This window comes from Chlamydotis macqueenii, chromosome 3 (assembly GCF_036417535.1).
Source record: "Chlamydotis macqueenii isolate bChlMac1 chromosome 3, bChlMac1.mat, whole genome shotgun sequence".
NCBI classification, from domain to species: Eukaryota; Metazoa; Chordata; class Aves; order Otidiformes; family Otididae; genus Chlamydotis; species Chlamydotis macqueenii.
Window position 1 is genome coordinate 33,619,020 of NC_141558.1, and position 22,495 is coordinate 33,641,514.

The following is a 22,495-nucleotide window of genomic DNA, read 5'->3' on the forward strand; positions in this document are numbered from 1 at the left end:
ATAAAATTGAGTTTACTTTGGTGAAACCAAACCAGAAATATGCATGGACCATGAGAAGAGGAATTCCGTCCCTCACGGCAAACCCAAGATGTTACGCAAATCTCACAAGATTTTCAGTAGTATATGGTTTTGTAAGGAAAGATATAAAACAAGCATGCATATTTTTTCCTAAAGTCTGTATTTTCATTCTAAAATACAAATGTTATTTAAAAAGTGAGGGATTTTAATATTAATATAAAAGAAAGATCTTACAGAATACTATTTTTTTAAAGTGAAATGCCCTTATGTCTATTTTGTAAGTGAACATACAGAAATTCATTGTGCCTGCTGTGCAGCTAGTCACTGTCTCAAGGGATGTGGAATCAAAGACTGTCATTTACAAATCTCTGCCTAGTTTTAGGTGTGTTTCAGCAATTCACAATCACTGAGGAGTTGCTGAGGAAAAAATAACTGTGCAAAATAAAAAGGGTGAACAGTAAAGCTGAACTATTGCTTAGCAAAACCGGTGTGGTCTAGTTTGCACGTTGCTATTGGTAATAGTTCTATCAGTCCAATCCTTTAAACTGTACACTCCTCATACACCGTGGAATATGTTGCAAAAATAGCTGGAGGTTTAGCTGTTCAAAACTCTGTGTACAGTCAGGTTTATTCAGCCTACTTTAAATGCCTGTCATTTGGGAACTGCATTTCCGTCTTGGCTTGCAGTGGCTATTCAGAGATATTCAGCAAGTACAAACAGGACTGCTTAATGTTCCCTAATAAGGGAGATGATGGGGTAGAAAGCAGAAAAACTCATGTATTACTTGGGAGTAATGTTTACCAGTACCAGTTATATGCTTGATGCATTTCTGTAGGCTGAAATATTTGAGTGTGATGCTCAAGTGAGTGTCAGGACTGGATTTTTCAAACACGTTCTCATGTGGATGTGGAATCATTACTATTGTCTTTGATGGGGAAAAGATGTTTTGGGTTGTTCCTGCCCTTGTCCCTGTGCTGGGCCACTCCTTCCCATCCCTGCCCTGCTGTTCAAGAGCTTCTCAGTCATGCTGAGGCAGCTGTGGTAAGGCTGAGACCTAGAGTGTGCTGGGGAAGTGACCCAGATTGAAAAACATCTCTGTGTTTTTGTTGCCTAACCCAGACCAACGTACTGATCTGGTTGATAGCACAGCTTCATTCACAGCTGCATAGGTGCTTTTCAGGAGGTGGGGAAGTGTGGCTCAGACGTGGGAGCAAAGGCTGGTGGCAATGATGGGCTCCTTCAACAGCTCTCTTGCCAGGCAGAAAATTGTTTGTGAAATTTTGCTTGGACTTTCTGAGAAGTCTGGAGTAATCCTTAAGTCAAGAGGGCACTGCTGAAGGAACTGCAGCGGATGTTTTCAGGATCTGAGTATGAGCACCACTCCCTCCTGAAACAAAACAAAAAAGAAAAGGAAAAAAACCTCTAAAATTGTAAGAAAAATGCCTTAGATTCATCTGGGCTAGCGAAACAGCTGTGATAAAGCAGACAAGTGAAGTGAGTTGTTAGTAGACCATAGGAGATGGTATTCTAAATTTTAGCTGTGTATTATGTACTACAGAAGGTTAATGAGCATGGAAAACGTGACAGGGTGGGAATGTCTCTCAAGTAGTGAGTAACACGGAGAAATCAAATAGGGAACATTTTGTTCACTGTCCCTTCCAATACATATCTAGGTGAAAGCTAGTGACTGACCCAGATCGCTCTGAGTGGATCTTCCTAGCTATTGCCTGGATATTCGTCACTGTTCTACAGCTGTTCTGCTGTTCAAGGGAGGGGCAAGTTTTTTTTTCGGTGTCATATGTAAAGTTGCATAAATTCATCAATCCCTTCCTGATAACAGAGGTTACCAAGAACTTGGATTTACTGCTAAGGAATACTGAGTATATGTCTGTCATTTCTAATAGATATTATGCCTATCTACCCTTAACTAGTGCTTCTAACCCCGGGTCTACATGGCATCCAGTGCAGCTTACGGATCTACTCAGGGCAAACCGAAGCTGATCGTTGCGTGACTTGGCTATCCTGATGCCATGATCTGGGCTTTCTAGTTAAATAGTCAGCTGTCTCAGGTTTCCCTCTTGTCTTTAAAGAGTGTTAAGTCAGTAAATAACTTTTCCCTCCCAGTGGTTACAGATCAGTTCCCAACTGTACTGAATTAGGATTCCTGGAAGTACTGCCTCTGAATCCTGTTTTAAATCAGATTCTGGCTGCTTGCTGCTGTTAAACATCCTGTAGTACTTTTTAATAACAGTTCAGGTGTTAGTACAGCTGTTCCAAGAAAACTCAAGACAGAGTAATTATAGTCTAGTTCCCAAGTCTCCACCTTGTATTTTAGTTGGATATCTTATATTTCCTGTTGTGGAGCCTGTTGCTGAAAGGCTTTTAGTTGCTGAGCTTTAGTAGTAGGCATCTCTGACCAGAAGTTTTTCCTAGTTATAAAGCATTTTGTAATGTAATTTATGGAAGTCATTATTTTGAATTTTGTAATCAAATATTGAAGAGTAGTAATGTTTCAGGTGCAATGAGGACTTTTAAAAAATATTTTTGAAGAGTATTACATTTTTTAAAAGGTTCAGCTATAAAGCAACTTTCAAATTCAACTGGGGCTCATTATATACTTTGCACTTTGAATTTTTTAACTTTTGAGGTTTTATGTATGTTACAGTGTGTCCACAGTGAATTCTGTGATGTTATGCTGTTAGGTCAGTTACAGATTTCACATTTGATCCATGGAGTTTGAGGTTATATAGTTACTTTTTAAAAAAGTGTCCCCCTTCTTCCGAATCAGACTGTACGTAAAACCTTTGGAATTGTTTGAAAGTGAGCACTGATATTTCATCAGGATCTGGTAGTGTGAATACTAGTGACACTGGTGGGACTCTGCTTAGTTTCTGGAGACTGTGCTGGTGGGTTTGAACAGGAGTTTGGGAATTCATGCAGAATTTTTTTTCCTGCATGTGAAAATAAAGCATGAAAGTTGTCATGAAATGCTTCTGTTACTTCTCTCTAGATGAAAATCTATTTTCTTTAGCCACAAAGTGGAGGAGCGTTTCTGAGGTGGGAGTGTAGCCATGGGAATGCAGCTGGTGCCAGCACTGCACTTTTTCAGGGCAAAGCCATGAGACCACACCTGGAGTCTTTCCTGATGCTATAATTGGTGACACATGTAAATGCTGGAAACAAAGAAGAAAATAGACCTAGACCAGATTCAGTTAAGGGACTTTCCATTGCCGAAGAAGTAGAAAAAATTTTGGGGGAACAACTCCTGGATTAGACCCAAATGACTTCAAACAGGACTGGTTCATCACAGCAGAGCAAAATCTGGACTGTAGTTGTTAGTGATTCTTAGATGTCAGGGTGCAAAGCATCTAAGGCTCGGCTGTAGAAATGCTCCATCATCCTCATGATCTCAGAATTCTTACATGGATCTTTTTTTGGCACCGTTTTCTTAATAGCCTGAGCAACGTGCAAGGAGTGTAACAGATGTTTTGCAGTTTAAGAAATACTGATTTAGAGCAAAATACTAATAGTCTGAAAGAGTGAGTGTGTTTAAGAAGCAAGGGAAGGCGTGGAAGACAAAAGCCATACTAGAATAAAACAGTGCTGGAACCAAGTGGAGTAGACATAGTGTTGTTTTCCTATCTTTTAAAAAAGATAAAATCTCTCTTGGATTGTATATATAACTAACTGCTTGTCTCAAAAGTCGCCACTCCTGGAAACTGGTTTAACAACTTCCACTCCAAAATATTTGAACAATATTTGCCAGGGAGACAGCCCTGCCCTGAGGAGCTGAAATGATATAGAGTGATTGAAGTGCTGTTACTTGTCCTATTCCAAACCAGTTTGGCTGAAAAGTGTGTGTTAGTGGGAAATCTGGCTTGGCATTCAAATCATCCAGATGACCTAGTAGGGTCTTTTCCTTTCTGTGCACCGTGAAGTATGGCTTACTTTCTGTCATAAAGTTTGTAATTTTAGAGAAGATGCAGCCAAGAGCACTAGTCTCACTTTAATCTCTGTTTTCTGCTGCTTTCAGTTCTCTTAGCTTTTAATTATTTGTATTTTCATTTTTTACTTCTAAGGTAATGTGAAACAAAATCCCCCTTTCAAGACAGATGCTTTTTCATCCTACCAGCTGGAGTAGTTCATGGTTTGCTTAACGGCAAGGGTGATATATATATGCTTAACATTGGAAATAAAAGATGTACAGAGAACCAGACAAGAGATTAATTCACTGCAGGTCTTTTTCCTAAGATACTTCTTCGTAAGATTACCTGATAGTAATCTGATTGTGGACTGCGTGTAGGTGGTGTAGTATTTTGTGTTGTAAGGCTTATGAACTGCACAAATGTGGTGAATATAGCAGATTCTGCATATGTCTTTTCAAACCTAGGAATATAAGTATGGCAATTATTTTGGTGATCAGTGCTAACAATTTCATTATTAAATCAATCTGATTTTTGCTTTGATATAAGTCTTTTGCTAGGAAAAGTGTAAATATAGAGGTGTAAGTGGCTTGGTCTGCGATGCCTAATTTGCAAAGTCGTTGATCAGGTAAGAGAGAGGAATTGTAATTGTTTCATGCTTGGATCCTGGTCCTAGGATTTTTCCCACAGGAGTTCTCAGTTTATCCTCTCTTGCCACAGACACTCATTCCCATCTGACATATCCTGTTGCTACTTGTCAATTGGTTATCCATATTCAGTCTCTTTTGCCCCAGATTTCGAACCATCTTCACTGAGCACATATTGTAACTGGTAGTGGTGTCACTGTTCTCAGGACTAACCACAGTAATCAGACTTCTGAGTCCTGCATCAACATAACCTCGTAATGCAATTGAGCAGCTGCAATATTAACCTTTCAAAACAGCCACCTCCTAGTGACAGACTGTTTTCTATCTTGATCTTTCCCCTATTTCCCAGAAGAGTCTTAAGCAAAGACACAAAATTGGCTTTCAAAAGGAGCCTCTCCCTTCCTCCCCTTTGGGAAGTGGAGACTCCTTTGGTTTCTCAGCCCATTCTTCCAGTCCAACTGAGCTCACATTTTCCTCTTCGAAGATCATTGCTCAAGTGTAATCCCTGTATCAAGCAGATCAGCTGAGATCTGTGTGAAGCAGATCAGCTTCATAACTCCAGTTCTAGGTGCTGCTGGTAAATCACCTTGTGCCATTTCCCTGCTGATGACAGCTTTTGGTATGACGCTGTAAAAAAATCATAAAATCATGGAATGGTTTGGGTTGCAAGGGACCTTAATCTAATTCCAACCCTCCCCATGGGCAGGGACACCTTCCGCTGTACCAGGTTGCTCAAAGCCCCATCCAGCTTGGCCTTGAATGCTTCCAGGGATGGGGCATCCACAGCTTCTCTGGGCAACCTGTTCCAGTGCCTCGCCAGCCTCACAGTAAAGAATTTCTTCCTTATGTCTAATCTAAACCTACCCTCTTTTAGTTTAAAGCCTTGTCCTACCATTATATGCCCTTGTCAAAAGTCCATTGAGTGAGAGTTATGGCAGGCAAATGAGGGTTATGAATGAGGCAAATAATGTACATGCTTGATCAGAATAATGGAATCATTTAGGTTGGAAAAGACCTTTAAGATCATCAAGTCCAACTGTAAACCTAACACTGGCAAGTCCACCACCACATCTACACGTCTTTTAGATACCTCCAGGAATGGTGACTCAACCACTTCCCAGGGCAGCCAGTTCCAATGCTTGATAACTCTTTTGGTGAAGAAATTTTTTCCTGATACCCAATCTAAGCCTCCCCTGGCGCAACTTGAATGTTGCTTTTGTAAGGAAGAAGAATTGAGTAAGACAAGAAAAAGCAAAATTTATATGGCTGAGTACCATGACTTTTTGGTCAACTGTCATTGTACTGAAGAACAAAAATAGGTGCTGACTTTTTAAAGTTCAGAGAATGAAAAAACTTTTAAAATTAATTTTCCAGTAATGTGCCGTATTTGGCCTGATGTACCGCATCTCAAAGATATGCCAGAATATGCTTTCAGATCCCCTCCTGAGGAAAATCGGGAAATAAGTGAAAAAAATAGCAAAATAGAAGATAAAACAAGTAACAATATATTGTATAGCTATTTATTTGTTTCATTAATTTTAACTGACAAGTAAACAAGACAGGAACATATAATCCAGGAATATCTTTGCTGACGTAAGTATGCACTGTAGACTTTAACAAAATTTTAGCTACCTTTTGAGTAAGTGAAGAACCTTAAGATTATACATGCTTTTGAAACGGTCTTGTCCTCTAGATAAACACTGTAGGAGCTTCCCTTTTGTATAGAGATACTTGAGTTAATTTTAAATGAACTAGTAAAGGTATTGCTGGTAGATCAGTCGTGATTCATCATGATGACTGTGAGTACTTATGCTAAGTAGTTTTATGCTAGCAAGCTTGGATATTCAGTATTTTATACAGAAATAAGCCATGTGTAGATGTCTGCAGATTGGAAGTTCCACAAGCTCTTCATTATGTATACTTATAGCGTGTGAGCTTCTGTGGTGCAAATACGTACTACTGGTTCCTACAAGAGTTTCGTAACAGGAGCTTGTAATGGTTGAGCCATGACTTAAAATCACATCATGTCAGAAGTTGTAATTTAACTTCAGTATGGGTGGGATTTCTCCTCGGAGGTATGTTAAACTTGCTAATCTAACCAGAATTACATGCATTTTCTCATATGATTTTTTTTCAATAGGGTCAAGTTCATTATCAAAGATTTAAAGTGATGGAATATGGTAAGTGTTACATAATGACATTTAGTAGTGACCAAAATTGGTAGTTGATTCTCCGTCAATTTAGACTAGCTTCCCTTGACTAGCATGAACCTTTTGAATACTTCCAGAAAGTCTGATTTCCAAATCTCTTGCTTTTCTGGGACTGTGTTGTGGGAAAAATATTGTCTTATCAGCTGCCTTGCTTATCTTTCGTAGTTTTAATGACCTAATACTGTAGTGTCTGGATGTCATGCAGTCTTTAAAATACTTACCTTAAGCCTATGAGGTGCAGTTATTTTCTCTGTTTTTCCGGGATCACGCAGGCAATTCCCAAAATATCTGTCTAATGTCTGATCATGAAGCTTGTTGATAATTCTGTAAAGACTGAATAAGTTAAACATTTTATATTTCAGACTTTCAAGCTTCTGTGCAGGCTGCTGTTATGATGCTTGTTGTTCTTTCAACAAAAAGTCAGTCTGAGGCATGCATAGGATTGGGTTAAAAGTGTATCTTACCTTACATTCCTTGGGAAACTGCAGTAGTCTTTATCATATTACATTGTTTTTCCCTTATAACTTAAAAAAAGGAAAACATATTATTTCTCGTGTAAATTTAATGCTTTCTTGTAATTTTTTTTTTAGTTTTACCAAAATTTGATGTTATGATAACAACACCACTGTACTACTCTTTGAGAGAGGAAGATGTAACTGGTGTTGTCACTGCAAAGTAAGTAAATCATTGATACCATTGTCACTCTCGCTTTTAAGAAAATTATTGTGGGTCTGTAAGTGTCAAAGTGAAAACTTACATTTAAAATGCTGAAGAAGTACCTTCTAGTCAAAATTAGTTGGCTAGCATCCATTTCTAGTTACTGGATTTTGTTGTAACAATGTTAGATAGATCTTCAGTCTTCTAGTTAGTTTTTTTTTTTGGTCTGGTAAAGGTATTTCTAGACTATAGCCAAGGCATTTTTAGCTACCTTATTCAGAAAATTTGAGTCTTTTGGTTATAGTGTATATTTTGAGGCATTTTTTTTTGTTCTTGTGACTCCCTTATGCTGTTCTCCAAATTATCACAAATCATGTCCATGTTATCAAGGCCTGTAGCGATGGGACAAAGGGTAATGGTTTTAAACTAAAAGAGGGTGGGTTTAGACTAGACCTAAGGAAAATATTTTTTTTTTATGATGAGGGTGATGAAACACTGGAACAGGTTGCCTAGAGAGATGGTGAATGTCCCATCCCTGGAGGCATTCAAGGTCAGGCTGGACGGGGCTCTGAACGACCTGATCTGGTTGGAGATGTCCCTGCTCCTTGCAGGGGGGCTGGACTAGGTGACCTTTAAAGGTCCCATCCAACCCAAACCATTCTATGATTCTATGATCACATCAAGGTCTGCAGGTAGGGTAACTATATTTTGTTAGACTGCTCTGAAAATTATGCAGACTTCTATGCATAAGAATCTTGGTCCCATTTATCCACACGGTGGATTTGAAGTATAGGCTTCGGCTGTCTGTCAAAATACCTATGCCTGTAAATGGGTGAAGAATTAAAAACTCTTGAGAAATTCAGAGGAGACTTCACTCAAGACTACTGTATAAACAAGATTTTATTTTTCAGCTGAACAAGTATCTAGACAAAAAATTTAGTATACATTAATCTCAGATAGAAATTAATTTTATTTTGAGAAGATGAGAGCCAGATAGAACTGCAAGATAGATCTGTTCAAGAAGACCTGAAATAAAAGGTCTTTTGTGGGTTATTTAATTCTACAAAATACATACTTTCTAAACAAGCACTCAACTTATATGTGAAATGCAAAAATGATTGATTAACAAGCTATTTATATTAAATGTTTGGACTTTTGAGAAAAAGCTTCCTTTCCTAGAGGCAATATAAGCTGATATTATAAACACTCTAGGTTTCTCGTAAGGGGCAGATCTTAAAAAAAAGTTTTCCTCCATCTTTTCCCCATGCTGCTTTTCTTTTGGAGTCCATTATATGCCAATGTCAATTTGATTTCTTAAGTTGTTTTGGTCTTCTTAGCTCCTTCATTGGGCTCTCATAAGGTATTTGAAAGTGTACCTGTCTGCTGCAATAAATCCATGCTTGGATGCCTGTGAATTGTCTGAGATTGAATCCCAGTAGTGCCAAAGTTTTGCTGATGCGTCATACTTACTCACGGGGAATGACTCCATTCCTGGTGACTGTTTTTGTAGGCATAATGCTTCTGTATACAAAGAGTTTATATGTCCCTTATGCTTGTGGATGTCATAAAACTCTTTCCCTTTCTCATCTGGAGTGTTGTTAGATTAAGTTAAATACAGGGATGCTACATAATGGCAGTATCATTTAAAGGTTAATGGCAGTTTATTATGGTAATTAGGTCTGTCTGGAAAGGCTGAGTTCAGATGCAAGACAGTGTTGAGAGAGTTCTTCCTGTAACTGCACTATTTGATTATTCTTTCCCTCTGCTTTTCAGCTTTGATATTTCTTAAATGGCTGCCAATCAAGTCCATAATGATGTAAACTACTTAAAGTTATCACATCTGAATGTATTACTGCTGATGGACTAGAATGATTTTTGTTTTTTCCCCTTCTTTTCTCTGTCTGAATCTGATAATGTCATGGTTTCTCTTATGTATAATTTGGAAACATTTATATAAAAAAATATTTTATTACTGCTCACTGACTGCAGATTGCTAATGGCTAATTCTAAGAAGTTAATATTATAGTTTTCAGATTTGCCACAGCTGCAAATTATGTTTGCCATGTAATAATGCCATGATTTCTTTGGACTGTGATTACTAAGCCATTTGAGTACTAATATCTTGAGATCTCTCATTTTGTGTTAGTAGCATTTGGGAATCATAACATTTGCACTTTCCACATCTCATTTCAACTCTACTGCATATTGGGTATAATACTACATTGGTGTTCTCTTCAATAACTTGCTTCCAACTTAGCTTAATGTAGTAATTTTCCTACCTTGCACAGCCCATAGTAATAGGTTCATAGAGTTCGTGTGCAGGAAAGAGCAGCACTATATATCTTCTCCAGATTTTGGGCTTCTGATTTTAGTGTCAATAAACTGATCTCACTATTGAAAACTTCATGTTTCAAAGTACAAATATGTTCTAGCCATGTTTGGGGCCAGGGAAAAATATTTTAGTAGAGTCTTTTGCCTTGAGAGCTCTTCAGGAGCCCAAGCCCTGGAGGTGGCACGTGGTTTGAATTTGACTGATGTGTTTCAGGTACACATATGGAAAGCCAGTAAAGGGAACTATAACAGTCACTTGCCTTTCTGTCTCTTACTGGACAAACAAGAAAAATATAACAACAACAATGGAGGTAAGTTTTCTGTTAACAGTTTGAAGAATTGTAGACTTTAAGCCCGTGTCTCTATTTGTAGGTTAAATATGCCTGGGACCATTCTCAAGTGCTGAGTACAGCTGGCATGGTCTATGTAGTGACTTGCATGGATAGCATTAAACTCTCTTCAATTTCCAGAACGAAGTGGCTGCATTCAGACTGCTTGTTGGGAATGATACTTGGCTGCTGCGGCCCCTTGAACTGTGCCTGGAAGTTATTTTGGAGAGTGCTAGTTGGCCCAGGTAGAAAAACTTTCCAGGAGTCACTGTAGCAACATAGGTGATGGAGAGCCTGTGCCCAGCAATGCTCCCTGGCCCCATGTTTGCCCCTGCACACTCAGCCTTGTGTTACAAGAGACTATTGCAATTGTCCAGGTGGAGCATGGTAGAGACCAAAAGTGTTTGCCTACTACCTAGTAATTACTGGAGTTACTGTACTAGATGTTAGCTGGAGCACAAAATTTAAAAAGGCATGCAGTTTTGATATGAAGACTTAAAAGTGGTGATAGATTCATGGCATCCTTTTGCAAAATCAGGCCTTTTGCTTTTGAGCTGTGGGCTATGTTTAAAACAGGTTCAGTTTCTGCTGAATGGTGTGCCTGTTGTTTTCTGTTGCCTAACTTCAGCAGTTGACTGACTTCAGTGCCTTCAGCAGCGGTTAGCCTACAGAAACTCTGAACTCAGGGATGCTGGATAGTGTATACCTGCTTTCTCAGGCAGGGACCTGTTGTATTTTTCTGTAAAACATAGGCACCACTGCTTTCTCCGTGTAAAAGTGGATAATTCTAGAGAGTAGGAAAAAAAAAAGTAACTTTCTCCATAAGGCATTTTGGGCTCTAAAAAGTACTGAACTTCTACTGGATTCAATAAAAATGGTGACTGAAAGCAAAAAATAAAGGTCAGTGTTTATAGTTTTCTGGTGTTGACACTCCAGAACTTGTATGCGGGGAGAACTACAGGACTTAACCAGAAATAAGCTGTTGTGGATAAAAAGGTGTTCTTGTCTCTGCTGGTTCAGCAATTTTTTTTTTTCTGCATTGCAGATAAACGGGTCTGTGAATGTAACCTGTAACAAGCTTATGTTGCAAAACTTGAACACTGATCCGTCGTGGCACCAAGGTGACAGTGATTACACAGAGCCAATAGAAATTATTGCAGTGGTCACTGAGTCACTCACAGGTATGTGGCTGTGTGATGTCTTCTGAGAGAAACCCAAAGAGTAGGTGGTGCTGGAATTGCTTACTGCTGTGTAGAAGGGCTTGGAGTGCTAGAAAAGCATTATGTGCTGATGGCAGTATGAGCCGTCTATGTGCAAATATATTATCTGAAATAATATACTATCTGAATTGTTGCTTGCTTATATATTAAATTGTTTAATCAGCCATTAACTCAGTTGAATACGGTTCTACATTAAATTTTGTATTAAATAACTAAGAGATATGTTCAGATTGGGGCTTAAATTCAATGACTGATCACTTTTGATGAGAAGACCAGGCATAAAGAATTGCTAGCATTAGCCTGAGTCTTACAAACTTGAGTTTAGTCATAAACTTACCTTCCTTGTTTGTTTGTAAACCTCATCAGTAGAAAAGAGTTCCCTGGCCCTGTTTTGTCCACTGTCTTTACCCTCTTCTAGACTGTCTGATTTGCAAACTGAGCCTTTTTTGTGAGTTCATGTTCCGCTGCACCTTGTGTATTAGAAAAAAATCATTTGTACAAAATTTCTGCCTGTCCCAGAAACTAGGTTTCATTACAGATTTTCAGTAGAAAAAGTGACAAGGTGCAGTTGACTGATTTGGAATTCTTAAGTTCCTTCCTTGTGTTATTCTGACATGGTCTGCATGGAGTAGAGTGCTGTGGCTTATTTAGTCTTGTGGAAGATGACATCAGTACATGTGCCAGCTTTGTATGGTCCGTAGCTGGAAGAATAAAGAGAGATAGGAGTGGAAATGGTGAAAAATATTATAGAATTATTTAAAAATCATGGACAGTAAATGTAAATAGTATTGCTGCTAAAGGAATATGCATGTTAAAAGCATATTGTCTAAACACATACATTATTCAACAGGAATCTCCCAAAATTCAAGTACCATCATATTTCCAAAGCAAAGTGACTATTTTATTGAATTTATGGACTACTCTAGAGTTATAAAACCTTCTTTGAACTTCATAGCTGCTGTAAGTTCTTTTGTTTTATTTTGGTCTGTGCATAAACAAATGGGACTTCTTCTCCTGTATTTTTGCTTACATGCCAAAGTTTGCCTCAGATTTTAAAGTATGATTTATAGATTTGTTTTCAAATTACCTCTTTTTCATGGTACATATTGACAAATACTCAACTTAGAGGCATTTGCTATAGAAAAGGATAAAGTGACAGGGAATGCTGTATTGTTGGCAGGACATATTTGAGTATAGTTTGTCATCATTCTTAGGGAAGAGAAATCTTTTCCATTTCTAACTGATTGTTTTCCATTAGGTGACTGTGGTTTAAAACAATAGAGTAGTTACTGAGTCCCGATACTCCTAATAATATTTGTGTATGGAAGTGTGTGCATATGTATATATAGACACACAAACACATACTTTATATAATGCATATATATATAACTAAGCAGCTGTTACAAAATTCAGTAAAACTCATCAAATTACATTGCTCTCAAGTGAAAATGTCTTTTTTTTTTTTGCCTTCTAGCCTGTCTTTCTCATAGCAGCTGCAGTCCTCTTATATAGGTATTTCATGTTCTTCAAGCTGTCCATAGTCTGCTTTCAGTATTTCTACATTTAGCAGAGGTTGCGTATTGCATCACTGGATTTTGCTTGAAAAGAGGAATTGACTTTACAATTCTTGAGCCTTTGCTTTGTAGAAATCAGACCTAAATGCTGATAAAATATGCATTTTCACAATAGATTGGCTCAGGTCGTAGCCTTGTGCTGATCATTTGGATCTTTGTTTTTTGTCCTTTTCATTTTCCTTGTCAGCATCGCAGTTTGATTGCAGCTCTGACCTGCTGCTTCTTTCTGTCCCAAAGATGAGCTGAGTGAGAGGTAGCTGAAGCAGTTAGCATGCTTGCATCTGGCAGAGAGGGAGATATTAGTCATGGTCCCAGAGGAGTCTGAAGGAACAGCTACTGCTGTTACTAGTAAGTGGAGGTCTGCATATGCTGTACAGAGAGAAGATAGGAAAATAATGGCAGAGGAGGAGAGGTAATGGAGTGTGACAGATCTCTGGATTGAAAAAGAAAAGAGAAACATTAGTTCAGTGCTTTTAAATGTAGAAGTTTCATTTTTGGACTATGCAATGCAGAAGGAGAATGATTTTACTATGGATGAGAATCTACTTGAATGTGGGAATGAAGGTTGATGTGAGTGATGTAGTGCTGGTTGATGTGGTTGATGTAGTGCTGATTGATGGATGCTGGAGTGAAGAAGTTAGACTGTCAATTTTGAGCCTGTTTTAAGTCTTTTTTTTTTTTTAGCTAGTTTGATGAATCTGTAAAGACACCTGACTTGGTACCATCTCTGCTCATCTGACACATTTTCCTGCACATGAAGTGATGTTAGGTTGTCCTTTATTATGGTGGTGAGATACAAGTGAGAAAATTAAATATTCAGACTGTACATAGGATATGCATAATTTGCCTGAGAGAGAAGCATTTTCAATAGGAAGAGTAATTGGGAGAGCTGGAAGAGAGGCCACCTTTTTGGTTCCATCTGCTTTGCTTTTGTTCTTCTTTTACTCCCTGAAGTTATGAATAATTTTTGTTCTTGGCTGACTTGCTTACCTGCAGTGCTCTTGAGGGATTAAAAATAAAGTTACTGATGTGTGAGAGATCTGTGTGAGAGATCTGAGGATGCCCTTTTTTTTTTTTTTTAATGTGACGTGAATACAAATATATTGCTACCTGATAATGTGTTGGCAGTTTAGTTTTAACCTGTTTGATAGGTATTTTCTTTCTTTTTGTTTTTAGCTAAAGGTGACACGTTCTGATAGCAACCAGCTGACAGCTGAAGAGAGGCAGAATCTTGTCACAATCACTGCACAACAGTCAGACCTGCTTTTTCACCACTCTTCGCTTTCTCACCTTGAGAATGAGGCAACAGAGGAGAGAAATCTAACAGTCCATGTCCTCAATTACACTGTCCCAGAAAATGGAATTATTGATATTGAGTTTCCAATCCTGTCTAATACAAAAACTCTGAGAGTTCAGGTATTGCTTTGTAATATGTTGCTTTCGAACAGCAACACACCAAACTGTGTGGGCTGTGATCAATAGTATGCTGTTCCTGCCATTTGCAACTGTGCATGCGTCACCTACTGTTGTTTTCCTTACTTCATATTCAGTTAGAGCTGAAAAGAAAGTGATGGATCCTGTCTAAATGTGATCTAAATAACTGGACCAAGATAGCAAGGGAAAAAAGAAAACAGATACCCAAAGCAGGCAGTAAAGTGGTTCTGTACTGCCATTAAGGCTGCCGTGCTCTTGTAAACAGTAACGTATATGTGAACATCACACAAATTTTATTCTTTTGTTAAGAGCTTTGTTTTACATTGTCTCGCAGGCAGAGTTCCTCAGCAGTAGGACCGACATAGGTGTTTATGATGTGTTCAGCTCCCCCAGCCAGACTTATCTCCAGGTTAAAACAAAGAGCCAGGATATAAAGGTACAGTCTGAGACACAACTAGCCAAGATAAGAACAGACCAAGTTACCTATCATGTTTCCATGCTCATCCATATCAATCATATTATTTTTCTAGGCTGGAAAGCCTTTTGAGCTGAGTATTGCAAGCAACAAGCCAGTGAAAGAGTTCCACTATCTGGTAAGTTACTGGTTTTATGTATGGGGACAATCCAAGATGACTTTTCCAGCCTGGGAAACACTGCAGTGAGTGGAATGTGATTGAATGTCAGAGAGATTCAGCATTTTTTATTGTGCTTTGTGAAAGAAATGGCCCAAACACTTCCTTTCTATTAGGATACTCCTTTTTGAAAGAGAGCTCCATTTCGCTACCTAGCAGAAATGCCTCTGGCACTGTAAGGAGGTGCTCTCTGCGAGAAGCACGATAATTCTTGGGTTATGTCCGCTTGCAGATGCATGAAACAAGGCACAACTGTGAGAGTGATACTGTCTCTGACTGCAGAGCACCCACAATGGGAGAAAGGGCAGGGATGTCCCAGGAGCAGCCAAGCTGGGGCTTGCCAGCAGGTTCTGCAGATGCAGGTGGAAGCAGGGGGCTGGCAGAGCCTTCAGGCACAGAGCCAGGAGAAGACCTGCCTGCTGAGAAAACAGATGTTCCAGTGGGCAGGGTAGCATTATTAACAAGGGAACTTCACAGGAAGCATTTTAAGATACACTGCTTGGCTAATGGCTTGCTTAATGTCTCGGCTGCTGTACTGTATCTTACAGCATCTGGGTTGAAGAGTTTGTTATACACACCACCATCGGTCTCTCATCCTGTCCTTAACACACACATGTTGTGCACAGTTGACACTATAATGAGCAGTGACAATTGCAATTCTTTTCCTTTCAGAGACTTTAATAGTAAACTGAATAAGGAAAACCTTAGGACAATATAAAATGTGGGCATTCATGTATATTTTCTAAAATAGAACTACTTTCTAGAAGATTAAAAAAAAATCATGTCCGTGCAGTCAAAGACAGGGAACTGCCCTTCATGGCTCTGTCTTCATTAGTAAGTGGTGTGGTCCAATAGGAACAGATTTAGAGTGAAAAAGTTGATGCCGTGGGCCTGCATTCCAGGTATTTTGAGGTACCTTAAAACTAGCTCTAATCTGATCTGGTAAAATGAATGCCTGTTTTTAAGTGGAACACATTACTGGGCCCCAGTTCACACTATTCAGGCTGTGATTCAAAGTAGGGTAAGTAGGGGTGTTTGGGAGATTGCTTTTAAAATTGTATTCCTGATCCAAACTCAAATGCTATTATAGATAACCCACATGACACAGCCTTATTACTATTGCATTTTTATGGTTTTGTAGCATACGTTGTGCTGTGCGCTCACCGTTGTAAGTTCTTTACTTGTCCATAGTGATACAGGAATTAAAGCATGGAAAAAATCTATTTCTAACTTTTAAATATTACATTACCTGCCTGTTCCATACCCAATCTCATAGAACTGGTCAACCACTTAGTTAAAAAAATAAAAATAAAAAAAAAACCCAAAAAACCCCACAGCTATAAATCTCTTCCTTTGACAGCCATTTGTAGAAGGGATTGCAGAGTTTATGACATATAGAGATACCAGCAGATTGTGTGTTTCATTTTTTCCTTTCAGGTGTTATCTAAGGAACAAATTATGACTTTTGGCACAAAGACTGCAAAAACATTCACTTTAACAGCAGAAAATTCCTGGGCTCCTTTGGCATGTATACTTGTATTCTACATTGATGAGCTTGGAGTGGTTGTAAATGATGCTCTCAGTGTCCCCATTCAGCCTGTTTTGAATGACAAGGTAACTATATTGAACTGGAGTCTGAGACCATGTTTTTGTCTCTCTGTTGAGTGATAAATGGTATTTTAGATCATACAATTGTAAATGTAAAAAATTCTTCATTGAAGATCTAATCCGAGGTTTGTGTGGGACCTCGGACAAGACTTTTAATAATATCAATGCAGTCAGGGTCCAGTATAAATGTAGAGCTATTGCATATCTGAATAGAATTTCTACTAGCCGTATGCTCTCCACATAAACAGATGTACAACAGATCTCTGTGTGTTTTTAATAGTTCGATCAATTACTGAGCCAAAGACTGCTCTGGCCAATATAGCGGAAAGGTACTCAAAAGTGCTCAGTGTGGAACTGTAAACCTTTACAAAGACCTTGCTCCAGCCAGGCAGTGATCACATTGTAGTGGTGTGACCACAGGGAGCCCAGCACATAGCCGTATTCCTGAGAAGACTTTGCAGAAGGACCTTCCTTTCCATAAGCCATGAGTGCTCCTAGCTGACCCTACATGTAAATACACATATTTAGATATCTGAATCTACAGATCCATCATGCACTTCCTCAAACAAATTTCTGTAATTCCATCTTCCATGAACATTCAATATGAAAATCACAGAGCAACAGCAAACGCACTAATATTGCCGATGTAAATGGCATTGGCACCATGTGCTTCAGTGTAAATGGGCATTAGATTGATTCATGCAGAAAAATGGTTTGTTTCTGGATACACTGTAGCACTGCAGCTCTGTATATTTGATTTTACCAACTCATTTACAGAAATGAAATACTTGGCAAGGCTAGAAATTACAGAGGAAGTAGCTTTCCACAGTACTGAATTACTTTCAGTGGCCAGTGTTCAAATGGCAAAATGGAAATAGCTTGACATTTTGAAGCCTTTGAGATCAGTTCTTTTCTTACCTTACACTTTTTCACTGTCCAGTGAAATATAGCAAATATTGTAAGATTGATATTAAATTCTCTTAATTCTCAATTTTTCATCTTCTCAGTATACACACTATGATCATGTTTTTCATCCATAAACTACATTTAATCAAGCTAGTATTTTCAAGATCAGGCCTTAAATTATTGCTACAAAATATAATGCAACCTTATTTGTGAACACTGCAATCAGGGGAAATATTTCAATTTGTTTCCAGAAGGCTGGACCAAACTGCTATGCCTTCCTCATTAGAAATATTTTCCTATCTATACCCTAACACTCCCAAGTTTCAACTAAATTATCTCATTTGTTTTTTATTTATTTAGATTCTTCAGATACTGCTACATAATAACCATAATCAACAAATGTGTGCCTGCAGCTCTCTCACTATTCTGTCTCTCCACTTTCTTATCCTGAGATAATAACACTCCTATCCTGAGTTTGGATAAATCATGAAGCAAATGGAGAAATTTTGTGTGCAGGAGACACACAAAAACAAACAGTCTCCCTACTGATGTTTGGTTATTAGTGTTAAATTTTCCACAGGGAAGGAAGAATTTTAACTCATAGAGAACCTTTGGGTGGACTCATCTGTAAAAAGTCACAGTGAGGCTTTTATTTGCACAAAAGACCAAATCTCATCTGGTAAGTAAGCTGGAAAAATCACTTCACTGCTGCAACAGTAGTTTTCCCACTCCTCTTCAAGCTTTTTTGAGTTAAAGCATGCACGGTCACATGAAACACAAACACTGGTCACGTTCACATAGCCAAAAAAGCTTCCTTTGTGCTTTCACAGGAAAGCTAGGAGCACTCATGGCTTTTGGAAAGGAAGGTCCTTCTGCAAAGTCTTCTCAGGAATACGGCTATGTGCTGGGCTCCCTGTGGTCACACCACTACAATGTGATCACTGCCTGGCTGGAGCAAGGTCTTTGTGTATTTACATGTGTATTTACATGTCTGCTTAAGCGCAGACATATAGTGTCCTCCAAGAGGCCACAGGGCATTCAAGGTGTCATCATGAGATGAGTGGATGGGGCATCTCAAGTGGTTCCACGTGCCTTCAGATGGATGAGTCTCATCTCTATGTGAGTTATGTGTCTAAACTCAGTTTACAGAGAATCACTTGCCCCAAAAAACTGTTGGGAGTGTTAGTTACTTTTCCTGGACTCCAGTGCCTGCTCCAGAAGGGTAAGTTATGTGTCCTGTCTGGCAGCACCAGACACATCTTGGACACATTTGAATGTCTCAAATGTCTCTGTATGTGCCAGTGTTTATGTAACTGAATCCCACCTGCAGCCAATACAGTCAGTGGAGCCTGTAGGACTGTTTTCTTCACCAGCATTTGGATTTATGCTTCATGGTGAGCCAAACTGCTGTCTAGTCTCAGTTACTTCTTTTTACTGTGTGTGAGATGAGAGCTTAAACACTGCACTGAAACGTGGACAGCTAAATGTAGGTAACTTAAGTGTGGAGCTGAATTCTATCTCTAGACTATTTATAGTAGTGGTGTTTTGATGAGAGAAAAGAGTAAAATTGTTCATTTTAAACAGACGTTCTGCGTTGTCATGTGATGCAGTGGAGGTGGGGTGCATTAGAAGTCACCTTACAGCAGGTGACCCTTCCTCTCGTCAGTACCCCAGTGGAAAGCATACTGATGCTGTGTATTAGCCTATTTATTTCCTTCTTCCTTACCAATGCGTCTATTACATATGTCCCTTTTCTGTATTGATCTCACCATGGAACGCTTAGATGTAGTCTTTGAGGGCTGAAGTTTTTTCCAAAATATTTTTTTTCCCTAAATATTTTACAGACTGTGTTGTGCATTGATAAACAGAGAATGTGTTTCTTTTACTGCCTTCAGCTGTAGAAACCAGTGTAACCTTGTGGCTCAAGAGATTGCTGCTTGTATACTAAGAGCTGATTGAAATGGCAATGGATCCTGATGCTGACTTCCCACCAGTCCAAAGAATCGATCAGCTAGGAGAGCAAGAGAGCAAAATGAATGCCATAGTATTTTCTGAAAGATCCTAGAAAAAGCAAATCCAGAGTCGTAATTATAGCAAATTAAGCTAAGGAAATGCTTTCTCGGAGTTGTTAGGGCTGTAAATATCACTGTATAATTTGAACTAGTGCTGTTTTTTACTTTTTTTTCTAGATTAAAATCTCTTGGAACAAAGATAAGGTCAAGCCATCTGAGAAAGTCTCCCTTAAAATCAGTACAACAGAACCAGGATCAGTAATTGGACTTGCAGTTGTTGATAAAAGTACAAAGCTTCTAGGAGAAAGTAGTGACATCACAGAAGATTCTGTAAGTAAATGGAAAAAAGAGTTTTCCTTATTGTGAGTATGAAAGATGTATGTTTATGGAAATGTTACAGTTTATATGCTGAATGAGTAATGTTCTTTGGGCAGGTTTTTTAGTCCTTAATTATGCAAATATTTTTTACTTCTGCAAGTAGTTTATCAGAGTGAGCAGAAAAGACTGTAAGGCTTACAAGGTAATAGGCCCAGCATTTCTAATTCAAATTAATATGTTATTTTTCTTCCATTTGTTAACATTTGTCAGTTAACGCAAGTTAACACTTGTCAGTTTCTCCTTTAAGGAAAGACAAAAAGGTTAGGAAAACTCCCTAATGATTTGTGCTTTGTGCTCTTTAAAATTAGTAATAAAAATAAAGAAAGAATTTTATTTTTTGAAGAGCAGAATAAATTATGCATCTTTTAGAATTCCCCTTACTTGCAGAAGCTCTAGTGCATCAACAATTTAAAAGAGCTGACAATATACGTTGTCCTAAAGTGCTCAAATGGCATAGCCTAAGTACCATAGAATATCAGTGGGCTGTAGGCTCCTGTTTTATGCTTATACAGTCTTGATCACTCTTCCATTAATCATGAAACCATTGCAGTCTAGTGCCCTTCATCCTGTCACAGATTCCCTTCTCTTTAACATGAGAGCTAAGCATATTGCTGCTTGAGGTATAGCTCTATGAATTAGCATCTACAACTGTGAAAGTTCTGAAAAATGAGAGTTTATATTCAGTCTGGATTATTTTGTTTCTTTTGTCTTAGATCTTCCATGAGCTTAATTTATACAGCACAATGCAGTATTTCCCTCTGGTCAGAGGTTCTTTTGGTGTCTTTCAGGTACCCTTTTAAATTTTATTTTTTTTATTCTAAGCTGCATTTTTTTAATGCTTAGTGATTTGCACATCAATTGCTAGAAGAAAATGCCCTCTACAGTTTGGGGCTGTAGAGAGTGTACTGTTTTCATGGCTTATATGGGTTTTGGATTGTGAAATTTATCAGTATGTAAATACTCTGAATGCCAAGAAATATATTTATACTTTCATAATTATTGCTTTATACTTTATATTGTCTTCCCTTTGAAAAGCTTTCAGTCATTAAGGCAATATTCAGATTCAGATGATCTCAGTTTTGTTGGTTCCTGTATATTACTTACTTTAGTTCTATAATTGCTTTATTATGATAACTCAATTTTCTTTAAAAGAAAGAAAAGAAAAAGAAAATAGATAAGCACTGTTGATGTCCTGAATCTCCTATATTGAGATATACTGTCTAAATTTTATCCAGAAATGCAGCCTTTGGGTATCAACTGATGCAATTCTTGAGGAGGATAAGGAGCATTTTCTTTGTAAGTAATAAAAATAAATGTAGCCAAATCTGATTTACTGAGTGGGGAAGGAGGTTTATGGATTAGGGCGCCTATTAAGTCTTCCTCCTGTACTGCATACAGGCTGCATCCAGCCTTGCAAATCATTACCATTCCCAAGGTTCAAGACATACAAAATGCACATGACTAGTATTTTAAAAGCTTCCCTTTTGCTGTTGTCCTGAGTGACACTACCCATGAAAGGTCTGAGACTCAATGAAGTTTTCATTTGCAGTTCAGTTGATATATGTGGCAGTGGTTTGTCATGGGTAGCCATACTACACCAATTCTATAGCCACTCCAGAGAGGACATGTAGAAATTTAAGTTTGTGTAAAACCTTTTTTATTCTTAAAAAAAAAAAAAAAAGCAAGAATAGAAATTAGTTTCTATTGCCACAGAGTACTGTCACAGTAGTGTTACCATGTGTAACAAAGCTATAGATTATCCTCCGAACACTGTATTGATTTGACTTTTCTTAACAGTATTAGTTTGATTTTTCTTAAATGTAGGTATTTGTAGGTGGGAAAATATTTTTTTAAATTTTGTAGATGGTGGAATGATACCCATAGAGGATGGTTTTGGTGATGACATGCCGGTATCTAAAAATGGACCTCCTGATTTCAGCAATCTCTATGTGAGGACACATTTTCCAGAGACTTGGCTTTGGATCGACACTAAAACTAGGTATAAGATTAGATGCAAATGGAAACTGATTTATACTTGCCGTTGTTATTTTGTAGGTTTTAGTAGCGTTCTGTGCTGTTGCTGGAGAACACTTTACAATGTAGTATTATTTATGTTCTACTACCACCTAGAGGCCACAAGTGAGATTGGAGACCCACCAAGTGAGCCGTTGTACAACTGCACAAAATAGGACAATGCTGGACTGAAGACCTTGTAGTTTCAATAGAAACTAGATAAAAATCCTGGAGACAAAGAAACTCTCTTCTCTTTACAATGGGGAGATAACAGATAGAGAGACCCAGTCTTTTCTCTTCAGGACATGAGAGAATGATGATTAGCCCAGAAAGGGAAATCTGTTCCTGTCTGCACCTAATTCAGTGAGCAGTTCAAACTGTCAAATTATGGTGAAATCTAACTTGTGTTGTGAAACACAAATCTTGTATTCTTTCACAGCTGAGAAGTTTGGGAAGCAACTGTCATTCGGGATTGTTTCAAAGGATCTGTAAAGTTGATTACATAAAATGTGATTCAATGTAATTACCTTTGATTGATGTAATTTAAAATAATTTAATTTTTAAAAAAATCAATTTGATCCCGTCACAAGTATTTCTAAATT

At 38.2% G+C, this 22,495-nt stretch overlaps 1 protein-coding gene across 1 annotated transcript in view; it reads left to right on the forward strand.

Moving 5' to 3' along the window:
* CD109 (CD109 molecule) overlaps positions 1 to 22,495 on the forward strand; it is an 85,714-nt gene that overhangs the window by 20,729 nt on the left and 42,490 nt on the right. Inside the window, exons 6-18 of the mRNA XM_086745461.1 lie at positions 6,730 to 6,769; positions 7,390 to 7,474; positions 10,002 to 10,098; positions 11,162 to 11,297; positions 12,187 to 12,296; positions 14,087 to 14,326; positions 14,679 to 14,780; positions 14,875 to 14,937; positions 16,414 to 16,590; positions 19,680 to 19,832; positions 20,594 to 20,668; positions 21,116 to 21,176; positions 21,744 to 21,879. Coding sequence (XP_086601587.1) covers positions 6,730 to 6,769; positions 7,390 to 7,474; positions 10,002 to 10,098; positions 11,162 to 11,297; positions 12,187 to 12,296; positions 14,087 to 14,326; positions 14,679 to 14,780; positions 14,875 to 14,937; positions 16,414 to 16,590; positions 19,680 to 19,832; positions 20,594 to 20,668; positions 21,116 to 21,176; positions 21,744 to 21,879 — 1,475 coding nt within the window. The remainder of the gene's footprint in view (positions 1 to 6,729; positions 6,770 to 7,389; positions 7,475 to 10,001; positions 10,099 to 11,161; positions 11,298 to 12,186; positions 12,297 to 14,086; positions 14,327 to 14,678; positions 14,781 to 14,874; positions 14,938 to 16,413; positions 16,591 to 19,679; positions 19,833 to 20,593; positions 20,669 to 21,115; positions 21,177 to 21,743; positions 21,880 to 22,495) is intronic.